Source organism: Lynx rufus, unplaced genomic scaffold, assembly GCF_022079265.1.
Source record: "Lynx rufus isolate CCGP_SWC_20201006 ecotype Redwood Valley unplaced genomic scaffold, mLynRuf1.p SCAF_2, whole genome shotgun sequence".
NCBI classification, from domain to species: Eukaryota; Metazoa; Chordata; class Mammalia; order Carnivora; family Felidae; genus Lynx; species Lynx rufus.
The window spans coordinates 64,657,960-64,681,152 of NW_025814834.1; the positions used below are offsets into that span (position 1 = coordinate 64,657,960).

The 23,193-nt window shown below is 42.9% G+C and overlaps 1 protein-coding gene across 2 annotated transcripts in view; it reads left to right on the forward strand.

The window, feature by feature from the left end:
* STK39 (serine/threonine kinase 39) overlaps window positions 1–23,193 on the forward strand; it is a 313,878-nt gene that overhangs the window by 84,383 nt on the left and 206,302 nt on the right. For both annotated transcript variants that reach the window (XM_047082584.1, XM_047082585.1), the window contains exons 6-7: window positions 21,946–22,055; window positions 22,352–22,453. In XM_047082584.1, the coding sequence (XP_046938540.1) occupies window positions 21,946–22,055; window positions 22,352–22,453 (212 nt within the window). The remainder of the gene's footprint in view (window positions 1–21,945; window positions 22,056–22,351; window positions 22,454–23,193) is intronic.

Here is a 23,193-nt window from a genome sequence, read left to right on the forward strand (position 1 = left end):
CTTACTCTAGAGAGAGGCTCCTACCCCACAGGCCAGAGGCATTTAGGAAAAAACAAAACAAAAACAAAGCAAAACAAAACAAAAAACTTCAACGAAACAAGTGACAACAGAAAACATCTGTTCAGGCGGTCTCAGCCCAGGGTACTCAAGGGTACAAGGTCTGGGATGAACTGGCACGGTTGAAATTCCTGGGTCGCCTTGCGACCTTGGTCAAGCTACACACCTTCTTTAAGATTCTGTTTCCTTAAAAGAGGGATACAAATATAACCCCCCTTGCCTTTTTTTGTGTGTGTGAAATCAAATGAGGCTCCTCACATGCAGAGATCTTAGCAGTGGCTGGCACACGAGAGGCACACAGCAGCTGCTGTCGTACTTCTGCTCTTCTTCATGTCCCTGCCACTCCTGCTGTTCCTGGGACCAGCAGGCTTGCACCCATCTCTCTGGCACTGCCTGGAGATCACATGTACCTCAAATTAGTCTTGCAAGGGGTTCAGCTTTTAGGGGCTTTTATGAGTTATAAAAAGCTAATGCTTATTAATTATGGAACTTGGAAGTTAACTTGTCATTAATCTTGCTCTAAGCTGATAAGGAAGTACAACTAATTTTCTCTCTTTGGTGATGAAACGATCATTTCTCACTGAGAGGGTCAGAATAGCAGTGAACAGCCTTTGAAATGCAAAAGGAGGTCAGCCCTTGCCTTATTCTGCCACTTGGCACTGTGCCAATCACTTCCTCTATTCTTCTTGTCAGATTGGTGACCTGAGCTCTTTCTCCAGGCTTTCTGTAGCATATTGGCCTTTTCTTTTTCTCACTTGGGATCCCCTGAAGTAAGGTTTCCTGACTTTTTCTCTCCCTCTTGGGCCTTGGGTTTTTCCCCCCGCTGTGGGTGGTAGTGCTGAGTGTGACCCTGTAGGCACTTGCCCTGTGGGGGCTGCTGGGTTCAGAAGGTCACATGCAGAAAGCCACCACTACCTGGGTAGTTGTAGGATTAAATGAGCGCATGCATAAACTGCTTGGAACAGTGCCTGGCAAGCATAGTGAAGACGTTGTGTACAGCCTTTCTGTACTCCCCTTGGTATCCCTTTTTAAATTTTTTTTTTTTTCAACGTTTATTTATTTTTGGGACAGAGAGAGACAGAGCATGAACGGGGGAGGGGCAGAGAGAGAGGGAGACACAGAATCGGAAACAGGCTCCAGGCTCTGAGCCATCAGCCCAGAGCCTGACGCGGGGCTCGAACTCACGGACCGCGAGATCGTGACCTGGCTGAAGTCGGACGCTTAACCGACTGCGCCACCCAGGCGCCCCGGTATCCCTTTTGTGTGTGTGACTTCATGCTTGTGTCAGACCAACTGAGAAATCGCCATCTCCTGGATGTATAATGGTGTGCAGACAGGCATTTAAATTGTGCAGTTTCTACATCTCTGGGGCCGTGGCTTTCTGGAATTCGTATTTTCATTTTTTCCACATTCTCTAACCTGAGCACAACACTGAATTCAATTCCTATAGTACTTTAATTTTTTTCTGGTTTTAACTATAAAATAAGGTTATTGCTTCAAGAAAAACACTTGTAATGTTTCCTTGGGACAGGCAGGGTGCTGCTGCCTGTCCCTGTTTTCTAGGAGTTTGGGTTTCTTGGCCAGGCAGTTGGTTTCTGGGACCAGGAGTCTTCGGGATCTTTGCTGGCATCATTGTCCAGTGGGTGGTGAAGGGGGTGTGGGTGGGAGAGTGGAAAGCAGAGACACAGCAGTGGAAGAGGTAGACTCTCTCTTTTTGTTGCTACCTATTATATTTGGATATTTGGGGAGATAGTACATTGCTTTTATTTAGGCTGTTTGTGTCCTTTCCCTTTATATCTTTATGTTCTTTAAGCCCTGTTTTTTGAAATAAAATTTAAGCAAGGGGGATGTTTGCATTTATTTCTTTGAATGTATTGTTTGTTTACCTTCAGAGTATCATTATGAGCGTTGTTTTTTATTTTATTTATTTATTTATTTATTTATTTATTTATTTATTTATTTTTTATTTATTTTAACATTTATTTATTTTTGAGACAGAGACAGAGCATGAACGGGGGGAGGGCCAGAGAGAGAGGGAGACACAGAATCCGAAGCAGGCTCCAGGCTCTGAGCTGTCAGCACAGAGCCCGGCGCGGGGCTGGAACTCACAGAGCGCGAGATCATGACCTGAGCCAAAGTTGGACGCTTAACCGACTGAGCCACCCAGGCGCCCCTAGCATTGTTTTTTAAAAAAAGTATTTGTGCTATTGTAATAGAAAACATTACAATTTTTATTTTTTTAAAAAAACTCCTTCTACCATATATATATTTCCTTTCTTAGAACTTTTAATTTGAAAAGGGGACATTAAGGTGCCTGGTTCAGACCATGAGAAACTCTCATTTTATACAACCAACAAGTGTGGTGAATAAGGCAAATATGCTGTGTTCTCCATCTAAAAATACAAATTCTCTGGAAATTATTTATGTTTCTATTGACTGTGGATATAAAATAAGTAACTGATGTGTCTCGAGTACTTCCCATGTGCCAGGCCAGGTCTCTGTGCTGAGCGAGCTGTGACTCTTTCCCCACAGGCCTGTAAACGTGCCCATTTTACAGACAAGAAACTAAGGTCGAGAGATGGGAAGCAAGTTTCCCAGGTCACAAGTAGGTTTCAGATGTGGGGAGTCTGGCTCCAGAGCTGTGATCCCATGTCTGTGGGATTTCCAGGAAGACAGCCCTAAATCTGTGTGTAAATGATCTCAGTGTCATTTTTTTATTTTTTATTTTTTTATTTCTTTTTTTAAATTTTATTTTTTATTTTTAAAAATTTACATCCAAATTAGTTAGCATATAGTGCAACAATGATTTCAGGAGTAGATTCCTTAGTGCCCCTTACCCATTTAGCCCATCCCCCCTCCCACAACCCCTCCAGCAATCCTGTTTATTCTCTATGTTTAAGAGTCTCTTATGTTTTGTACCCGTCCCTGTTTTTATATTATTTTTGCTTCCCTGCCCTTATGTTCATCTGTTTTGTCTCTTAAAGTCCTCATATGAGTGAAGTCATATGATTTTTGTCTTTCTCTGGCTAATTTCACTTAGTTGCAAATGGCAAGATTTCATTCTTTTTGATTGCCGAGTAATACTCCATTGTATATATAGACCACATCTTTATCCATTCATCCATCGGTGGACATTTGGGCTCTTTCCATACTTTGGCTATTGTTGATAGTGCTGCTGTAAACATGGGGGTGCATGTGTCTCTTTGAGACAGCACACCTGTATCCCATGGATAAATGCCTAGTAGGGCAATTGCCGGGTCGTCGGGTAGTTCTGTTTTTAGTTTTTTGAGGAACCTCCATACTGTTTTCCAGAGTGGCTACACCAGCTTGCATTCCCAGCTGATCTCAGGTTTAGATGGAAGACCAATAGCGATCACTAGCTCTTACACATCTCTGTGTAACGATTCCATTTCGAAGCCAGGGAACGTATTCTGCACCTTTCCTTTCCTCTCTCTGCTCCTTTAAGTTGAGACACAAGTCTTTGGTAAGGTTTTGGGGCATAGGAGAAGCAGTTATTTTGGGTGTCGTTTGGTGTCGAATTAAGCGTAGTAGTGACACCAGACTCTTTTTGAGACTGGAAAACTTCAGGTTTGATGTAATGAATTACAACTTGAGGACTGCCTCCTCATAGTTTAAAAGAAAATGCTTTATTTCTCATATCTTCTGTGCTCAGAGAACCTGAACGTGTGATTTCCTGATCATAAACTTGAATAGATGTGAAGGTTTTTGCTACAATATGTGACAAAAGGAGTGGCTATTTGAAAGTCATGCTCTTCCCACGGCCTAGCATTTTATTTTCCAGTCTGATGTTCTGTCATATTGTCAGGAAGAGCTTAGAGCTTTGTCTGGCAAGTGACTAAGCCTGTTTGTCTGGTATTAATGAGACACTGCTCTAAGCAGAAATCCATACATAACAGGTCACTTTGGGGTGGTCACTGCAAATATATCTACCCTAGGATTCTTTTAAATACTGGCCACTCTTAATGCACTATTAAAATGTTGATTTCAGAACATTTGATTTCTGAAGAACTTTCTAGAAGCACACTACTGGATTATATTAGGTAGATCTCATGCTCATTTTCTTATTTTTGCCTTTTAGCTCCGAGTGTGTGTGTGTGTGTGTGTGTGTGTGTGTGTGTGTGTGTGTGTATGAGTGTGAATTTCCCATCCCTGGTTTTTCATAACAAATTGGTACTGAGCTCAGACAGCCTCATACTCCAGAAGTCTAGAACTCTATCATTACATCAATCTCAGTGTATCTGAGACTGTCCCAGTGAAGCTTACGTATGCCTTAGGTTCTTCACTAAAGGACATTGGTATGACTTTGGGTAATATCTCTGTTTTTTGGGAGGAAGATTATATATCCTTAGTCAGCCTTTGAGTACATCTTGAACTTTATTCATTCTGGGTCTCAAACAACTATGACTAACATTTCTGCCAGGAATACATGCAACTAGATTTAACTTGCTTCCAGCGCTCCAGTATTATTCTCAAGGAGCCAGAGGAAGGTGTGTGTGGTGCTGGAAGTTGTGTGTTGTGTGTGTGTGTGTGTGTGTGTGTGTGTGTGTGTGTGTGTGGTGGAGTTTTTATTCCCATAGCTTTTAGGCTCTTTTGTTTTCCTTATGTGCTCTTTGACCCTAGTAAAATGCATTTAGATGGGGAGGTAGAGGAAACAGGTGGAGGGAGTATATCTTTTGTTAAGAGGGGCTGCTGCTTCCCTCAAGGTAATATGGGCTCCCTGTGTACAAGGGAGGCAGCCTCTGATTAATATCAGAAAGGTCTGGCGTGCCTGGGTGGCTCCGTAGGTTAACTGTCTGACTTTGGCTCAGCTCATGATCTCATGGTTTGTGGGTTTAAGCCCTGAATCGGGCTCTGTGCTGACAGCTCACAGCCTGTAGCCTGCTTCATGTTCTGTGTCTCCTCCTCTTTCTGCCTCTCCCCCTGTTCACGCTCTGTCTTTCTCTCTCTCTCGATCAAAAATAAACATTAAAAAAAATTAAAAAACATATCAGAAAGGTCTGAAGGTCCCTGAGGCATCTGAATCAGGAAATGACAGTGTCATTGTATTTTTGGTGCCTTGGCCTAGAGCAGGGCTCTGACACCAGACTGCTGTGGTTTGAATCCTGGCATAACTCCTCCTAGCCCTGTGACCAAGTTATTTAAACACTTGCGCCTTAGTTTCCATATCTGAACAATGGAAAAATACTAGAGGGTTAAAGGAATTAACACATTCCATTTTAGAATTAGTTAGCTCACATTGCTTCTGTATTGAAATGGGGGTGGGGTCCTTTAATTATTTAGGACATTGTAAGATCACAGGGAGGAGGCTAGGAGGCAAGGCTGTTGTAGGCTCTCCGTCTGACCAGCCATATCATTTTGCTCTCCCGTTTTCTTCACCCCATTGATTTCCCCCCATATCACCAGAGTTGAAAATCCACAGTGCACATCTGACCATGTCATTCCTTTGCATAAAGATTAAAACTGTTGCTGGGGGGATGAAGCCCCAGCTCCCCAACATGGCATGTGAAGGCCCTGCCTGTTTTTCCAATCTCGTCTGCCCGTGCTTTTCTGCTTCCTGCTTTAAGGCAAGTTCTGCGTTAGCCAGCTACAAATGAAATGATTAATATGGTGAAGCAGAGCACGCAAATTAAAAGCATTGGCATAGTCAGAAAATAGAGTCCAAGTACAAATTAAGATCTTTGGAGGGTATCAAGAGTGCTTCATAGTGAACCACAACGTATGTTGTGAGTTTCAGGTAGTTTATAATTATGTGAATTATGGTTTAATGAATTATGCCAAAATTTTCATATATTCATTTTTTTGTTTGTTTAAATAAATAGGGACAGCAAATTAATGTGGCTTTCCGAATTTTGGGATCTTGACAAATCAAGTGGTAACATTTGGTGAAACCTCTAGCAGGAAGCAAGAATGCCATTCAATTCTGGAAACCTAGTTTTCCAGTCCATCTGTCTATCATCAATGGGAAATACTTGGGGAGATTTTAAGCAGCTTCCTACCCTTTAACAGCTGCTAGCAGTTGCTTGAGCAACAACGTAAAGAAGTCTTATGAGGTGAACGCAATGGGGGGAATACCTTTGCTTTGCTCTTGCTGGAATATTTCCCCGGTGTGCCTATTTAGCTGCATGGGGCACAAGGTTGAGCTTCAAGGTCTGAGCATCTAGGAAGACATGGGGCAGATGGGACTTAGTCTTCCTTCTTCCTTCCCTCCTCCCCCCCCTTCCCTTCTTTCCTTCTTCTCTTCCTTTCTTCCTTTCTGCCTTTACGGGCCTGTAGTGTCATTATTAAATTACATTTTGTATATTACCACAAGCTGCTGAGGTCTGGGAAAAACAAGAGTTGTTAGAATACAAACAGAGCAGTCCAACTCCGTTCTTCGTATGATCATTTCTTCATTTATTTTTCTGCTTCCCAGAGCCTGCATTTGTTATGGCAAAAAAACGGCCCTTCCCTGGAGAAAAGGCGAACATTAACCGTATGGGTTTTATGCTCCTCAAGTGGTTGGTTGGCAGATGTTTACTGCATATTTGCTGTGTTGTAGGCATAGCCCTCTGAGTGGATGTGGTGCTTAGCAAGAGAGACCTCGTCTGCTGTCGTAAGTTTACCGTTCAGGTGAAACAGGTATTATACAGTTAACAATTAAGTTTAATTTCAAAAATTTGTAAGCAGAGGGAAATGTGTATACCTGGGCAATCTAGGTTAGCCACATCAAGTCTAGTGTAATAGACTGTCATGGGGAGAAATCTTTTTTAGTATTTCATTAAACATTTTTTATATGTTTGTTTATTTTTGAGAGCAGGAGAGAGTGAGCACAAGCCGGGGAGGGGCAGAGAGAGAGAGGGGACGGAGGATCTGAAGCAGGCTCCGCTGTCAGCATGGAGCCCAATGTGGGACTCGAACTCAGGAACTGCAAGATCATGACCTGAGCTGAAGTCAGATGCTCAACCAACTAAGCCATGTAGGTGCCTGGGATAGATCTTTTTTTTTTTTTTTTTTTTTTTTTTAACGTTCATTCATTTTTGAGAGAGACAGAGTATGAGCAGGGGAGGGGGCAGAGAGAGAGAGAGAGAGAGAGAGAGAGAGAGAGACAGAATCCAAAGCAGGCTCCAGGCTCAGAGCTGCAAGCTGTCAGCACAGAGCCCGATGCGGGGCCTGAACTCACAAATTGCAAAATCATGACCTGAGCTGAAGTCGGACGCTTAACTGACTGAGCCACCCAGGCACCCCGGTGCCTGGGATAAATTTTAAATGTGTATGGTAAGTAGGAATGATTTGGGAAAAGGCGTTTTTGATTAGTAATATAAGTTACTACATGTATCATACCATAGGTTAGAGGTTTCTAGGAAATTTGAATAGGTAACACATTTATACTTTGGAATGTAAATTTAACACTTGATTACAAGGAATACACTTGAAGACACAGGAGCGGAAGATTATCTAGCTTTTCAAGTCACTGACAATCTGTGCCCCTAGCCAAGTCTTGCTGGCCATAGTTTGTATCACCTATAAAATGAGGTGCTTGGGTTCTCAAGTTTCCTTGTAACTCTAAAGCTGGTATAATTTAATACAGAAAAACTATAACCCGCATGCCCACTAACAGAATGCCCTTCTCACAGTTTTCCTTGCTTCTTTTAATGGCAGCTCTGTCCTTGCACAGAATAGGCCAGGAATTGGTATTCCCTGGTCCTTCTCTTTCTCTCATACCCATTCTGTCAGCAAATCCTCTCATTAACCACGTCTCACCGCCTCCCCTGCTGTCCTCGTGCTCTAGGCCACCTTCAGCTCTTGCCTGGGTTATTGTGGTGGTCTCCTGAGAGGTCCTCTTCTGCCCTTGTCCCCTCTGTTCTCTATGTGGCAGCCAGAGGGATGCTGTCAAACTCAGTCGGCTTGTGTCATGCCTTTACTTGAAGCCTTCCAGTGCCTTCCCATCTCAGAGTGAAGTCAAAAATATTATGGTGGCCCACCCGGCCTTACAAGATCTGTTCCCTAACATTATCTTGTTGATCCCATCTCTTCATCTTCTCCCTCACTCCATTCTAGGAAAACTGGTATCCTTGCCATGCATGCTCCTGCCTCAGGACCTTTGCATTGGCTGCTCCATCTGGAATAGTCATTTCAGTACCTTCTTTAGAACTTAGCTCAAATATCACATCACTGAGGCTTCCAAGGCCATCCTATGTAGCCTCCTCTACCCCATACCCCCTATGCCCTGGTCTGTTTTTCTTTATGGCATACATCAGTGTACCCTGTGTTAGTGTTTTTGAGGTATGATCTTAGACCAGCAGTGTCACCATCACCTTAGGAACTTGATAAAAATGCAGATTCTTGTGCTCTTCCTCCCTGCACCTGCTGAATCTAAAACTTGGGAAGTAGAGCCAAGCAATCTGTATTTGAAGAAGCACACAGGTGATTCTGATGCACACTAGTCTGAGAAGCACTGCTGTGTATTATATTGCATTTCGTAATTTTGTTGATTAACCGTATTTACCTCCCCTTCCACTACTGCCCCAACTTATAGACCAGCTCCATGAAGGCAGGGTTTAAAACTGGAAATGGCACTTAGAGCACAGTAAATAGTTGCTGAGTGAGTTCATGAAAATATGACTATTTAGTAAATTTAGATTAAAAGAATACTGAGCAACAGAGTTTAATACATGATCCTCATATTTCAGTGACTCTTCAATGTTAAGAGTTTTAAATGTGAGGTTTTCTTTATTGCAGACTTAAAAATATACAGAATCTTTGAAGATTGTATTAGCCTCAGTAATCCTTCTCAAAACTTTGTAGAAATGATGTAAATTGTTTAAATACTTGTGGCAACTGGAATTGTGCTATTTTAATCATCTCCCACAGGGACCATCTCTTGTAAAGTGTACAGATGGGTCATTCTGGTTTATTGAAAGCTTCTGATATGAGAGCTCGTCAAGTGGACATTTATGTGAAAAAGAGCACCTGCAGGTATATGAATATTGCATTGGAAATTTAGACTTATTAATATTTGATCTAAGTTGCTTGTGCCCGTCTTGGCAGATATGGGCAGCCAGGAGCCCCTGTTAACTTCCAGAGCCTGCCTTTGGTTTGGGAAATGATAGTACCTGTGTAATGTGTTTACCTAGTGCTCTCCGTACAATGGCTTTTTCAGTTCAGCAGAGTAGGTCTTAGAGATGAGGGGATTGAGGACTGCTAAGCCATTGTGGACTCCTTGAAGGTCATTTTGAAGGTCATAAAAGCCAGTCTCAGATCTCTTGACTTCTCTTTCAGTCCTTGGCTCATTTCCTTACCATTGGGCTCCCCCTACTTCTGCCTCTTAACTCTATGCCTTTTGACAGTTCTTGACCCTCGGGCTCAGTTTTTTCATCTACAGAATGAGAAAGTTTGATAAGACTTTCTCTAGGACCTGTCTTACATCAGAATGTTTTAGTGGCCCTTCATTAACCTCAGTCACTAGAGAAATTCTCCATCCTGTTTGAAAGCATTCAAATCAGAGGATAGTCTTGGACATGGAGGGGAGAGTAAGCCAAGTGATGTGTCCTGTCACTAGTTTCACCAGAGCATCTTTACAGATACCCCGTCCCCACTGGGGAGCCAGGGAAGAATGGATTCGAGATTTGGGGATTATCTGTGGTTTTCTTTTGTTCACCATAATTACCACTTGTGATAGAAAGTTGACCACTAGTGAGTTCTTGGTCATGCCCATCAATGACGTGAGACAGCTGCCCCTTGCCTGGTTCCTTCAGCACAGCTGGTCTGGATTACTGCTCCAGCCTCCCCAGCCCCCTGCCTTCTGCTGGTGCCCCACCAGGTGTGGCCTCTGGCTTCACTGGTCACTGGATATTCACCTGCTGTGGCTCTGATGTAGTTGGGCACATGATCGGTGGTTTGCTGTCGTCTTAGACTAGTGTTCTTCACGCTTTAGCTAATTGATCACATTAGCCAACTGAACTGTGAACCAAATGTGAATTGATATCGTTTTGTCCTTTTAAAGGCTTATCTTCCTGAGTGTGAGAATGGGGAGAATGAGGAATTAGGGAGTGAGTGGCAGCTTGTGTAGCCTCAACATTTTTACCAAGAATTCTGTTGAAATTTTCTTATTTGTCTATCATATCATGAATGTATATTGATTCCATGTACAAAGTACAAACAAGTGCTAAGAACTTCTCCTTTTGTAAGTTAAAATTTAACACATTTGAAGGAAACCTGTCAATGGCACTTTTAAGAGTGTATCCACATGTGAGGCCAGCCATGGGAAGGTTTGCTTCTTTGTGTTTCTTTTATTTTGAAAGGTGAAACTCTACCTTTAGGGAATAAAAATATGGTGTCTTCTGATTTCTTCTTTTGTTGTCAGAAAAGGCTGTGAAATTGTCGTTCTCTGATGTTTGATATAAGGTCAGGACTACCTCTCCCTCATTCACAGATGGGAAACATGGATTTGTTCAGAGCAGTTGAAAAGTGACTCCAGGGGGCAGACTCTGGAAATATGGCAGATTGTGTTTTCTGTCAGTGGATGCCTAGACGCCATGTTGTGGTTGGGGGTTGTAGCCTGTGGAGCCAAAGAAGGCCATTGAACACCTTTTGTTTACATGAAGGAATAAATAGAACTGAAAAAGTGGGAGTCTGATTAGGGGAGAGGAGATTGGGTAGAGAACGAGGGTTTCAGAGAACTCGTTCTGGTTCTGTCTGGTTCCTCTTGGGATGTCAGCCTTCCTCCTGAGCGGGACAGGTGTTGTGTCCCAATCTGTAATGAAGTAGTGTGTGAGTAATTGATCACTAATAGTAGATGAGATGCCAACGTGTATATCATTTGCTTAAAAGACGAGCAGATTCAAGATTATCACTTTAATGATAATATAATATCATGCTACACAATTGCACGTCAGAGGTTGAGAAGGGAATGGTGTTCCAAACATCTTGTGCCGAGAATGATACTTAGCCACGGCCTATCTCCTCTGTGCCCTGGCGTCTCTACTGAGCAGCTGCTACTGATGGACTGTTCAGAAGTATTGTGATCATAAATTATCTTCCTGTATTTTAAAAAAAGATTTTAAAATTGGAGTGTGCCATGTGTGTGGGTTTGTTTGTCCTGTTTGACACATTAGACACCCTTGAGGATCACTGGGTGAGTTCTTTGTGGGGCATGATTTATGTTTTTAGTATTGCACTCCTATTTACCATGTCATAAAATACATGAGTGTGCACACATAAACGCTTTTTTTCTGCTACTGTGTCTCCACTACCAGTGTCTTCTGCGTCTAAGAGGTAAAAGAGGGGAGCCATGGAGTTGACATTACTTTGAGATCATCCAGTCATACTGAATCGTGCCCTGCTAGGGAGACCATACTCTTGAGCAGTGCTTCTCCAACTTCTCTGTGCATCAGATCAGCTAGGGGTCTTGCTATGATGCAGATGCTGATTTCAGCAAGTCTGGGGTGGGACCCAAGAGCCTGCATTTCTTGGGGGAACCCCAGTGATGCTTATGATTCTGGTAGACCCCACTTTTGAGTGGCAAAAGTTGAAGATACTTCTTTCTCTTATTTTCTTAGAAGTGTATTGTTCTCTGTTTCTGGAAGGTTTATGTAAGTGTAGCCCAAAACGGAAAAAAACTACTGGTAAAAAAAGTGAATTCAACTGTTCTTGCAGTGTGTTATTCCCCCCACCCCCCGCCTCCGAGATGCCTGTGCATTTATTTGTTTTGATTTGTGCCTCTGGCATTAAGAGCCATGCTTAATACTAGAGCTGTTTAAAACTCCGGAATTGCACTGTGTACTAAATTGTTTTCTTGCTGATTTTTACCAAGTCCTTTTGGGGATTGCAGTGATTTTAGCCTCTGATGCAATGGTTAACCCTTAGTGGTCAAGAAGTATGAATAAACATGGCAGGACTGGGGAAGGACAGGTGACTATAAGAATTAAGAAGTCTTTGGGTCCAAATGCCAGAGTGCTTGACTGGCAGGAGATCAAACAGTAAGGACATTTAATTATCCCGCATCACAGAAGTCTGGGGCATTTGGTTCCAGGGTTGGTGCGGAAGCCCAGCAGTAGCACAGAGGTCTTGCTCCATCCTGCTCTCTGTTCTGCATCTCAGTATGTTGGCCAGAACATGTCTGTATGGGGTGCTCACTCCCAGCATCTCACCCTCACCTGATAGTGTCCTAAACAGGCTGGGGAGTGAGCAGTAAAGGAGCCTCATGTACAAGGTTCTTCTACAGGTGAAGAATTTCTCTGCAAGAGCTTATGCCGTATGCCCCTTGGATCTCAGGGCCAAGACTAGGGCAGACCTTCAGACCATTCACTGGTAAGAAGAGCCAAACACTGTGGTTGGCTTAGAGCAGTACACACACAAGCAGGATTCTGATAGAGAAGAGCGGAGGGGCATGGATGTTGGGTAGGCAGCCAACAAGGACTATTAATTGAACATCTTCTGAATCTATTCTATACTCCCCATTTTATAGCTTGTGAAACCATTGCTCAAAGAAGTTAAGTAAATTATCAGGGAGTGTAATTGGGACCACACACAGGCCTGTTTGATTCCAGATTGCCTTCTGAGGGTGGAAATGTGACTCCTTTGTACTCACCGTGTCCTTCCTTGGTGTGTTTTTTCTTCCCTTTAGTTTCAGGAATTTTTGGTGGAGACTCACTAGAAATTGTCAAGACCTTCTAGTATATGCCTCTGAGTGGGGGCCACATATCCACGCCAAGTGTGTTGTCATTTGGCCTCTTTTTTTCTTTTCTTTTTTTTTTTTTTTAAGTAATCTCTTCACCCACGTTGGGGCTTGAACCTACAACCCTGAGATCAAGGGTCACAAGCTCCCCTGACTGAGCCAGCCAGGCGCCCAGCCATTTGGCCTCTTAGTAGTTGTATTCACATTCATGGTGCACTGAAACTATTAGAATGGTAAGAAAACTACTCCTGTTTCAAGAAGGAAATGAGCCCAGTGACGGTTGGGAGCCACTGTCCTAGGTCTTGCCACATCTTGACTTGGCCTCCTGGGATCTGGGCTCTGCTCCTTGCTCTGGGTTTGCTGAGTTCTGCCGAGCACAATGCAGGTACCCAGAGGTATGGTGTCCACCTAGAGAATTTGAAGTGTCCCCTCAGTCACCTCTAAGTCAGCACTGCACCATGCTTTCTCCTGCCCAGGTTTGCAGGGATCCCCGGCAGGCATGAGGGGATGGCTCTCCCTGTTTCCATTCAGACTTGGCTCTCGGTGCCCCAAGATCTGATGACACTCTGAGGATGGCAAGGCTCCAGGGGAGTGAAAAGTTGTTCCTACTTAATTTATAAACAAAACTACAACAAACAGAAAAATGGGTAGAAAGGCTAAAGGTAATTACACATTAAAAAAATAAAAACTGGAAAACAGTGATTTGGTCAGTGAAGCTAAAAACACTCTACCAGAGTATGTGATAATTGGGTGAATATCAGTCAGAAGGAGACAATACTGGAAGCCTGTTGGCTTCCACATACATGATGGAAGTGCGGCCGGGGTGGGGTGTGCGGTGGCTTTGCTATTCTTCAGATGCCAGGTCAGGAGAGTGATTTTGACCAGAGTGCGCTGTGATCAGAACTGTGTTTTAGGAAGATTAATCCGGACAGAATAGTGGTCTGGATTTCAGTTGGAAGAGGTGAGGTTTGATTCTGAAAATGCTAAAGCTTTTACTTACCCTGGTCTGTATTTTCCTTTTCTAACCAAGAAAATCTGCGGGGAAAGGGCACCTAGGAATTGCCAGCAAGCAGAAGATGACACTTTTAATTGCGTGTTGAGTGTTGTATGTTGGGCACATTAACATGTTTTTTCTATTCATGTTGTTCAGGGCATGCAACATTGATGTTTAAATTGACATCACATTTCCTCACATTAGCTCTTGCTAGAAGGCCAGGATTGTGCCTAAATCAGAGCTCTGCAAGCCCCCTGGCTTGTAAACCCACACCAGCTGGACGTTATTGTGAACAGCCCCTGCTTCCCAAATGTCAGTGGGGTGCTGCACTACTGGCACACCTGTAAAAACATTAAAAGAACTTTGTTTAAAGTGAAATGGCTTTCTGGGCGCCTGGATGGCTCAGCCGGTTGGGCATCTGACTCTGGATTTCGGCTCAGGCCATGATCCAGGGTCGTAGGATCGAGCCCTGTGTTGGGCTCTGTGCTGAGGCGTGGAGCCTGCTTAAGATTCTCTCTTCCTCTGCCCCTTTACGCGGCTCGCGTGCGCGCACGCCTTCTGCCTAAGACACACAAACAAGTTTCTGTAGCCTGCTCTGTTAAGAAAGTTTTTGCTTCTGTTTTATACCTGTTGTGACATAGCTTGCAGAATTTGAATCGCAGTGTATTTCTTTGTATACTTCTTTATTTATCCAACATTGGTGGCATAACATTTTAAGGAAACCTGTGGGACTCAGGAAAGCCGGATGCTGGCAGCCCTGAAAATGTTCCTGGGTGTTTAGAAGTACGCTTCGGTTTTGCCAGTAAAATCTCAAGAGTCTCTTGTGAGAAAACAAGACAATACCCAAAACTGGGAATCAAACCAAATCGGGAAGGAATTGTTTTTGGTGACATAAATATGACATTTCAGAATAACCGGGGAACCTCAAACTAGTTTTTCTATGTTGTGTAATCACAACTTGATCTTTACTCAGGGACAAGCTCGAGATTTATGGAATATTAACCCCATTATTCTGTCTTGCGTTTACTTTTCAGTACAGAAAATTACACTGAACTTTTTCAAATAGGAAACCAAGGCTAAGTGGATGACTCCTCTGTGAAGGGCGAAGGGCTGTGGATTTTATTCAGACCCTCGATAACTTGCTTGTGGTCTCTGCCAGGTCATTTAATCTTTTTACTTCCTTCTTCTTTTTCAATTCCAATATCCACTAAATCTTCCTATTTTCCTAAGAATTTGTCTAATCCTTTCCGTTTCCAGAGTCTCTCTTCAGATATAGGCCCTGTTGATTTTACTCCTGAACATCCCTAAATGACTGCTTTTCCCGGATTTCCTCTTGGGCTAGCGAGAGCACAGCAGTAGTCCAGGGTGCTGAGCGGACGGGGCTCAGCTTCTCTTACCTGGGACGAGACTCTGTGGTTGGGCTCCTCCAGTCTGTGTGCTTCCCTGCTTTTCTAGACCAAGATACTATGGGAAAAGAGACTGATTCGAATAAAGAGCTACTGGGGTTCCCTGTAGCTGTGGTGGCTCCCGCTACCCCAGACCCCCCCCCCCCCCCATGAGCTGCTTGCAGGTCTGAAGGGATCTGATGCGTCGTCACCCATTTTGGATACATTTTAGGAAGCTCTGAACCATCAGATGCCGATTCCATTATTCTCTTGCCAAGGGTTGAACTAACCTGAGCCAGTTTCTCATGCACAACTCAGGTTCCTCCTTACAGGTATTCGTAGCTGTTACAGATGTTTGAGGTGGGTTACATTTGGCCTTTCACCAGCAACGCCACTCCCAGGTTTTAAGGAAATCGAGTTTCAGACCAAATTTTGCCATTCATTGGCAAACAAGCCCCTAGAGAGCCCTCACAGATTTGTTCTGCACACTCAAGGAAGTTCCTGCTCTCTGTCTCTCTAGGTGAATGGAAAATTCACTCGAAGCAGACATGCCAGCATTACAGATGCAGTTTTCTTACACACTTGTACTTGGGAGTCTAGAATCAAACTAGACCTAGAACTGGGGAGGGATTTAGCTTACTCTTGGGCCTGGCTGGATTCTTTTTATTCACGCAAGAGTGGGGAGTATAGCTAAAATTTTAGCCCTTCTCTGTGTGCTGACTGCCTTTACTTTGGTCAGTGAGAGCCTGTTTCTCACATGCATCATGGCTACCGACAGGTGACTGGCATTAATATTCTCCAATAATAGCCCCTTTTGGGCATTCACCTGGCTCGTACTTATCTATACTTAGATACAGATAACTGAAATACTTGTAGCAGCTGCCTCTGCCATCCTTCATCAAATGCTACCAGAACCTTCTGGCACTGGGCATTCTGGGTCAGGGTGTCAGTTGACCACTTGGGTCTCATAAATATAATGTTGCATGGTGTATGTGAAAGTATTTTAGGTAAATTTTAGGCATTGTAACAACTTACCAGATTAGTTTTGCAGGCTAAGCCGGGGAGGCATAATTGCTTTATTTTGCCTAATTTTTTTTTAAATGAATTTGTTGCGGGCAACAGAAAAGAGAGCTTTTGCATAAAGGTCTCGATATTTGGCTTGCTCTGGGAAAATTGGGACTTTGGCCACACCAGACCCTATTCCTCTAAGGTGACTTTGTTTTCCAGTGGAATAGCAGCAGCCCACTTTTTAGAGCTGGGGTAGGAGGGCACCAAGAATGGGCTCCTGGGGAGGGCCCAGCACTTCCTAGGGTCCCCCTGTGCTGACACTGAGTATCAAGTGCCCTTTAATCATTGGGATTGTGCTGTTGGTTTGCAGGGCCCTCCTCCCTCCTTTACTCCCGCCTGGCCCCTGTAGGTATTTGAGTGTTCGACCCCTGCAGCTGTCAGACACTTTTTCCTCTTGGCTCAACACTTGTGCTTTGCTCATGTTGCTTCTTTGTCTGGAATGCCATTTCCTTTTCGGCTTGCCTCTCCAGGTCTTAACTTCTTTCTGAAGGCCAGGTCCAAGGCCCCCGTGGATGTGGAGTCTTCCATGGCTCTTAACACTCCTGGCTCCTCCGTGTCTACACAGATAGCAGCGCATTGTTGTTGTTAATTGTTTCATGCCTTCCCTCTCCTCAGGGGTAATATTCTTAAAGTCAGGAAATATATCTTTCTTATATTTTATATCTTCCACTGTAAACATGTTAATGCTTATCTCCTCATCCCAGTCTGAAGGCAGAGAATAGTCCGTCTATTGATCTACCTGACAATTATTTTAAAGCATATTTATACATGGTGAGGAGAAGCAGGAGCGTGTTATTGATAGGGTTCTTGAGCAAACGGCTAAGAAAGAATTCTTGAGATGTCTTTGGTGTAAAAGGTGATTTTATTAAAAAAAATTTTTTTTAATGTTTATTTTTGAGAGAGAGAGAGAGAGAGAGAGCAAGCAGGGGAGGGGCAAAGAGAGAGGGCGACATAGAATCTGAAGCAGGCTCCAGACTCTGAGCTGTCAGCACAGACCCTGACACGGGGCTTGAACTCATGGACTGCGAGATCATGACCTGAGCTCAAGTCGGACGCTTAACTGAGCCACCTAGGCACCCCTAAAAGGTGATTTTATTAAAGCACAGGGACAGGACCTGTGGACAGATAGAGCTGCACTGGGGTTGTGAGGAGTGACTGATAATATACTTTTAAGTTAGTGGGGGTTAGGGATAGCGTTAAGTCTCTAAGGAATTGGGAAGCCGGGCTTTCAGGACCTTGAGGGGCTAGCTATTGTTAAGATAAGGTTATTTTTAGTTTTTAATAAAGCAAAAACATCAAGGAAGTAAGGTAGCCCTGAGTTGCTTGAGGATGGTCACGCTCTGCATGTCCCAGGTGTCTGCAAGTTGTAAGGAGATTTAATTTTAGCTACATTTCTCTTGCCTTTGTTTCCCTCATGATTATAAATATGAACATAATATAAAAACAGGCATAACCAAGAAGCCAGGTAAGGAAAAAGACCCAGAAGCCCAGATTCAGGGTGTGCCAAACTCCCAGGGTGGGGGAGTAGCATGGCGTGCAGTCTAACTACTGGGACACCTGGCCCCTGCCAGTGCGGACCGTGCTGTTTCCTGGAGGATCTGCCCACTCTCCAAATTAGGTGGCTATGCCCCAAACCTGGGGGATCCGCCGCAGGGCTAAGCATTCACATATACCAAAATAAGACAGTTCCCAAAGTTACTTAATTGTACACCACACATCAGGCAAAGGTGTTGGGTGGGCATCAGACTAACCACACCCCAACACGCGGGGCTGTGAAAGAGCCCCGAGGCACAGGGAGTCAGGATGCCAAAGAGGCTTCCATTATTAATAAGGATGAGCAGGACGCCCCCTGCCGGTGGCCCTGCACTTAGTGGAGGAACAGTGTACCTGGGCGCACAGGCAGCATCGTGGAGGGCAAGGCTGGTGATGGATTCGGGGAATAAACAGTAAGTGGTTCAGCAGCGCCCAGCCTCAGGGCTGCATTTGGGAGAAGGGGCAGCTGAGGCGGGAGAGGAAGAGGGAAGTCCGATGTGCATGCTGTGCTCGGGGATTCTGACTTTTTCCTAGGGAGCAGAGGGCCTTTCAAGGGAGAAGTCAGGGAGAGAAAGGCCTGCGTGCCAGTCTCCTGGGAAGCAGGACGATGGTGGGGGTTCAGCAGGCCGCCCCAGCAGCAGTGTGGAAGGAGTGGGGTGGGTGGATTCAGGAGATGTGAGAGAGCCTTTAGTGCCTGGGATGACAGCATCCTTTCTGGTTTGGCATGCAGTTATTTCTGGATGCAGGAAGATGGGCGGGCTAGCTCTATGTGTAGCCTGTGATCCCGTGTCGCCGGAGTGATGTTTATGGTTTCTGACCCACGTCTGTCTGGTTGCACTCTTCTTGGCTGTATAGACGGACTTCTCCTAAAACAAGGGCTCTTTTTAGTGCAGTGGTTCACCACCTCGTTCTCCCTGTCCTAGGTACACTGTCTGGTCGGAATATACCGGCTTTCCTTTTTACACAGGCACACTATGTACTCTGGTCAGAATGTTGTTTCTCAGTACATATAAATCTTTCTGTATATACATTGGCAATACATTGGAGCACATCGTGTATTTATTCTGTAGTCGTAAGGGTGAGTAGATGTTAGGATTGGCGTTTTCTCCTTCTGGAATTTTTTGTTATGAGCATTAAAGACATTTAACCATCTGTTTATGACTTTAAAGTGAGTGTTCTAAGTGGAGCCTATGAATAAATACGTGAATCATGAAGGATACATTGAAGGGGTATTGTCAGTAATAAATTGCTCCTATGCATCTTTTTCAGCTGTTTTTGTAGCTTTAAAAAGGTCTAATGTAATCATATGGAATTTTTAAGGAATTAAAAAAAATTAACGTTAACTATGGATTTTTATATGGATTATATCTTCTAGGAGAGATTGGGGTGTAGGCTTGCTGCAACTGCATTAAAAATATATTTTTCCTTAGAGTACAGATGATATGTACTTAGTATTACATTGTTACAAATTTATTATTTTTTTTAATGTTTGTTTATTTTTGAGACAGAGCATGCGAGCTGAGCCAGGAGGGGCAGAGAGAGGGGACAGAGGATCTGAAGCCAACTCTGAGCTGTCAGCACAGAGCTTGATACAGGTCTTGAACTCGTGAACCATGAGATCATGACCTGAGCCAAAGTTGGATGCTTAACTGAATTAGCCACCACCCAGGTGCCCCACAAAATTATTTTATTTTGATTTTAATTTTTAAAAAATATTTATTTTTGAGAGAGTGCAAGTGGGGAGGGGCAGAGAGAGAGATGGGGTCAGAGGATCCGAAGTGGGCTCTGTGCTGACAGCAGAGAACTGATGGTGGTCTCGAATTCACGAACCGTGAGATCATGACCTGAGCCAAAGTCAGACACTTAACCGACTGAGCCGGATATCCAGGCACCCCACAGAATTATTTTAATAGAAGTGGAATGTTGGAGGGGCACCTGGGTGGCTTAGGAGTTTAAGTATCTGACTTTGGCTCAGGTCATGATCTCATAGCTCATGAGTTTAAGCCCCATGTTGGGCTCTGTGCTGACAGCTCAGGGCCTGGAGCCTGCTTCAGATTCTGTGTCTCCCTCTCTCTCACTGCCCCTCCCCTGCTCATGTGCATGTGCTCTTGCTCTCTCTCTCAAAACTAAACATTAAAAAAACTAAAAAGAAATGGATGTTGGATTCATTGTTGAACTTTGCAGAAGTATAAATTAACTTGAAATTAATATTTTTCAAAGCTCATCATATTATCTTTTCCTCTAGCTGAATATAGTAGATGTTTACAAATGGTTTTATTCACTAGCTTTTCTGTAAGAACATGAATTGTATTTCCTCCCACCTACAGGAGACTGGCTTACTGGTTCTAGAGATTTCTTTTCACAAGGCTTCATTTTTCTGACCAAAATATAAGAATTTAAATAGTTTTAGTTTGGCACATATGTGCAAATTAAATTATCTAGCCTTTTCAAAATACACTTCTGCTCAGTATTAACATGAGCGTAGCAGTGGGAACAAAGACTCACATTTGTCAATTTTTATTCCTTTTACTTGTAGTTGAAATCCTTTAGGGAGTTGAGTAAATTTAAATGTAAGTAAAGTAAAACAGTCAACAGATTTCAACTCAGGGAACTGGTTATAGTGTTATTGCCCTAACTTCATATTGAAGACCTAAAGCAAATGCTAATACATTTTCACCTTGGTTTGTGCTGGACTTTGCTCTTGGGTAAATGGCTGTCATCCTGGTAGTCATGAAAGGGGATCAGCAAAGGAGAATTAAACGAGAGGAATTGGCAGGGGCTCAAACTACACAGTCTGCTGTGGCATTTTGAGGTGTTGATCACCTTTTTAAATTACTATTTACCAGCTTACTATTGAGCTGTTCTTTAGTTGGCTCTACCTGGTAGGTCTGTACTAGCCCTGAGTAGTTGGTACTTGAACTTATTAACTAGTTTTAACTTTTAATAAAAATCTAAGCAGAAATGCATGCATTAATAATCACCAGGTATTCCTTTCTCTTTTGTCACATACAAACATTTTTTGCATAAATGCATGTGTGTATTTCCATACAGTATGCCTAATTTATCTGCTCACAAAAAGAATTTTTAGTATGTAATGGATGTTAAGAAAAGTGTTTTTTCATTCTACAAACCATTGTATCTATACCTATGAAAATTATCCAGAAACCAAACTTAGGAAAAAAGAAAAAAACAATCTTTGCTGACCGAGCTTTTCCTTTGTGTTGATTGCTACATATGTACAAACCTGGGCATGTTGGCTTTATGTACCTGGGTTTGTGGATTTGCCATTACGATTTTGCCTAAGGTGTTAGCACTTTTAAGCAAGGTCATGAGAATGTGGGAGATGAATGTTATTTATCCTTTATTTTAATTTTTAATTGAGCTATAATTAACATACAGTGTTACATTAGTTTCAGGTGGACAACTTAGTGATTCAGCAGTTCTAGACGCTACTCTGCTCATCACCACAAGTGAACTCGTAATCCTATTTCACCCATCCCCCAAGCCACCTTAAGAAAAAAAAAAAAAAAAAGCCACTCCCCAGACATTGATGATGTGGAATTAGAGGCTAGAAAGTAATCATTGTAAAAGAAAGACAAAAGAAGAAACTACATCACAGGGGCGCCTGGGTGGCTCAGTCAGTTAAGTGTCTGACTTCAGCTCAGGTCATGATCTCATGGTTCCTGAGTTCAAGCCCTGCATTGGGCTCTGTGCTCACAGCTCAGAGCCTGGAGCCTGCTTCAAATTCTGTGTCTCCCTCTCTCTGTACCTTCCCCTGCTCACACTGTTTCTCTCTCTCAAAAATAAATAAACATTAAAATAAAAAAAAGGAAACTACCTTACATACTATTTTTACTGCTTCCAGTGCTATTCTTATACATGATTTCAGCTAAAAACTGAGATCCTTTGTATTTAGGCCATTAAGAATGTGTTATTATTTTTATTGCTGTAATCCTTTATGATTAGTTATGACTTTTGATACCTTTTTGATAGAAAATACAATTTGGTATATGCTAAGCTTGTGGACTGGTGGGCTTGCTGACCCATGATGATGTTGTTTAAACTGTAGGATGGCAGGATGCGTTGGTGGTCCCTGAGAGAGCTCATGGTGTTTGGAACAATTAAGTCATCATCACTGGAAAGCTCACCAGGAAAAGAGATGTTTATAAAACCAGAATTTGTAAGCAATAATGTCTTATATAAAATAAGGGTGATTTTTTTTTTCCTTACAGATTTTGGGGTAAGTGCATTCTTAGCAACAGGGGGTGATGTTACCCGGAATAAAGTAAGAAAAACATTTGTTGGCACTCCGTGTTGGATGGCCCCTGAAGTCATGGAACAGGTAAAAAAAAAAAAAATAAAAATAAAAAAAATAAAAGTATATATATATATATATATATATATATATATATATAAAAGTGATGTTTTGTATCATTAAATACACTAAAATTTCATTTAAATCAATGATGTTACTAGAATGCATCATGTAACTCAGATTTAATTCCCGATTGCTGGGCCTTAGCAAAGTGATATTATCGAAGTTGTGCATATATGCTGTAGACTCCTGACATACTGTGGACCTCATGATGTGTGACCTTCCAGTTGTATAATTGTGTTTTTTCCTGGTTCTTTTCTTAGGTGAGAGGCTATGACTTCAAGGCTGACATGTGGAGTTTTGGAATAACTGCCATTGAATTGGCTACAGGAGCAGCGCCTTATCACAAGTACCCTCCTATGAAAGTAATTACTATTGAAAATAATATGTTGGGCTTGAAATAGGATTTAATGGAACAGGTTCTGTAATTCTTTTAAACATAATCATTTTTCTCTTAGACCTGAGGAGAATTAATGGAGGAATGCAGCCAAGTTAAATGTTGTCTGATGTTCTCAGTGGACAAAATAGGACAAAAGTGGTACAATTCCCAGCTTTGAAGCTTGCTTTTACGTTCTTAGCACAGAGCTGTCTGAAGAGTGTGATCAGATTGGTGGGTGGAGGATGAGAACTGTGACACATGCTGGTCATTACTCCTCTAATAGCAGAATACCCTAGACCCCCAAGGAAAATCCGAAAATAGATTATAGTGATACCATCTTTGTGGATAGATTTCCCCAATTTTTTTGGAATGATCTGTAACATTTCACCCATGTGCTCATACTGTCATGTTGGTGATTCATCTGAAATAAGTGAGCCCAGTGTTATTAGACAATAACCTACATCTGGATACTGTTTTCAGACTTTTGTTATTCTTTTAACTGGCCTACATCATTATTTCACTCAGTTCTGAGATGGTAAATCAGGGCTGATTTACCCGATTAGATTTTTAAAAAAAATTTTTTTTTTCAACGTTTATTTATTTTTGGGACAGAGAGAGACAGAGCATGAACGGGCGAGGGGCAGAGAGAGAGGGAGACACAGAATCGGAAACAGGCTCCAGGCTCTGAGCCATCAGCCCAGAGCCCGACGCGGGGCTCGAACTCAC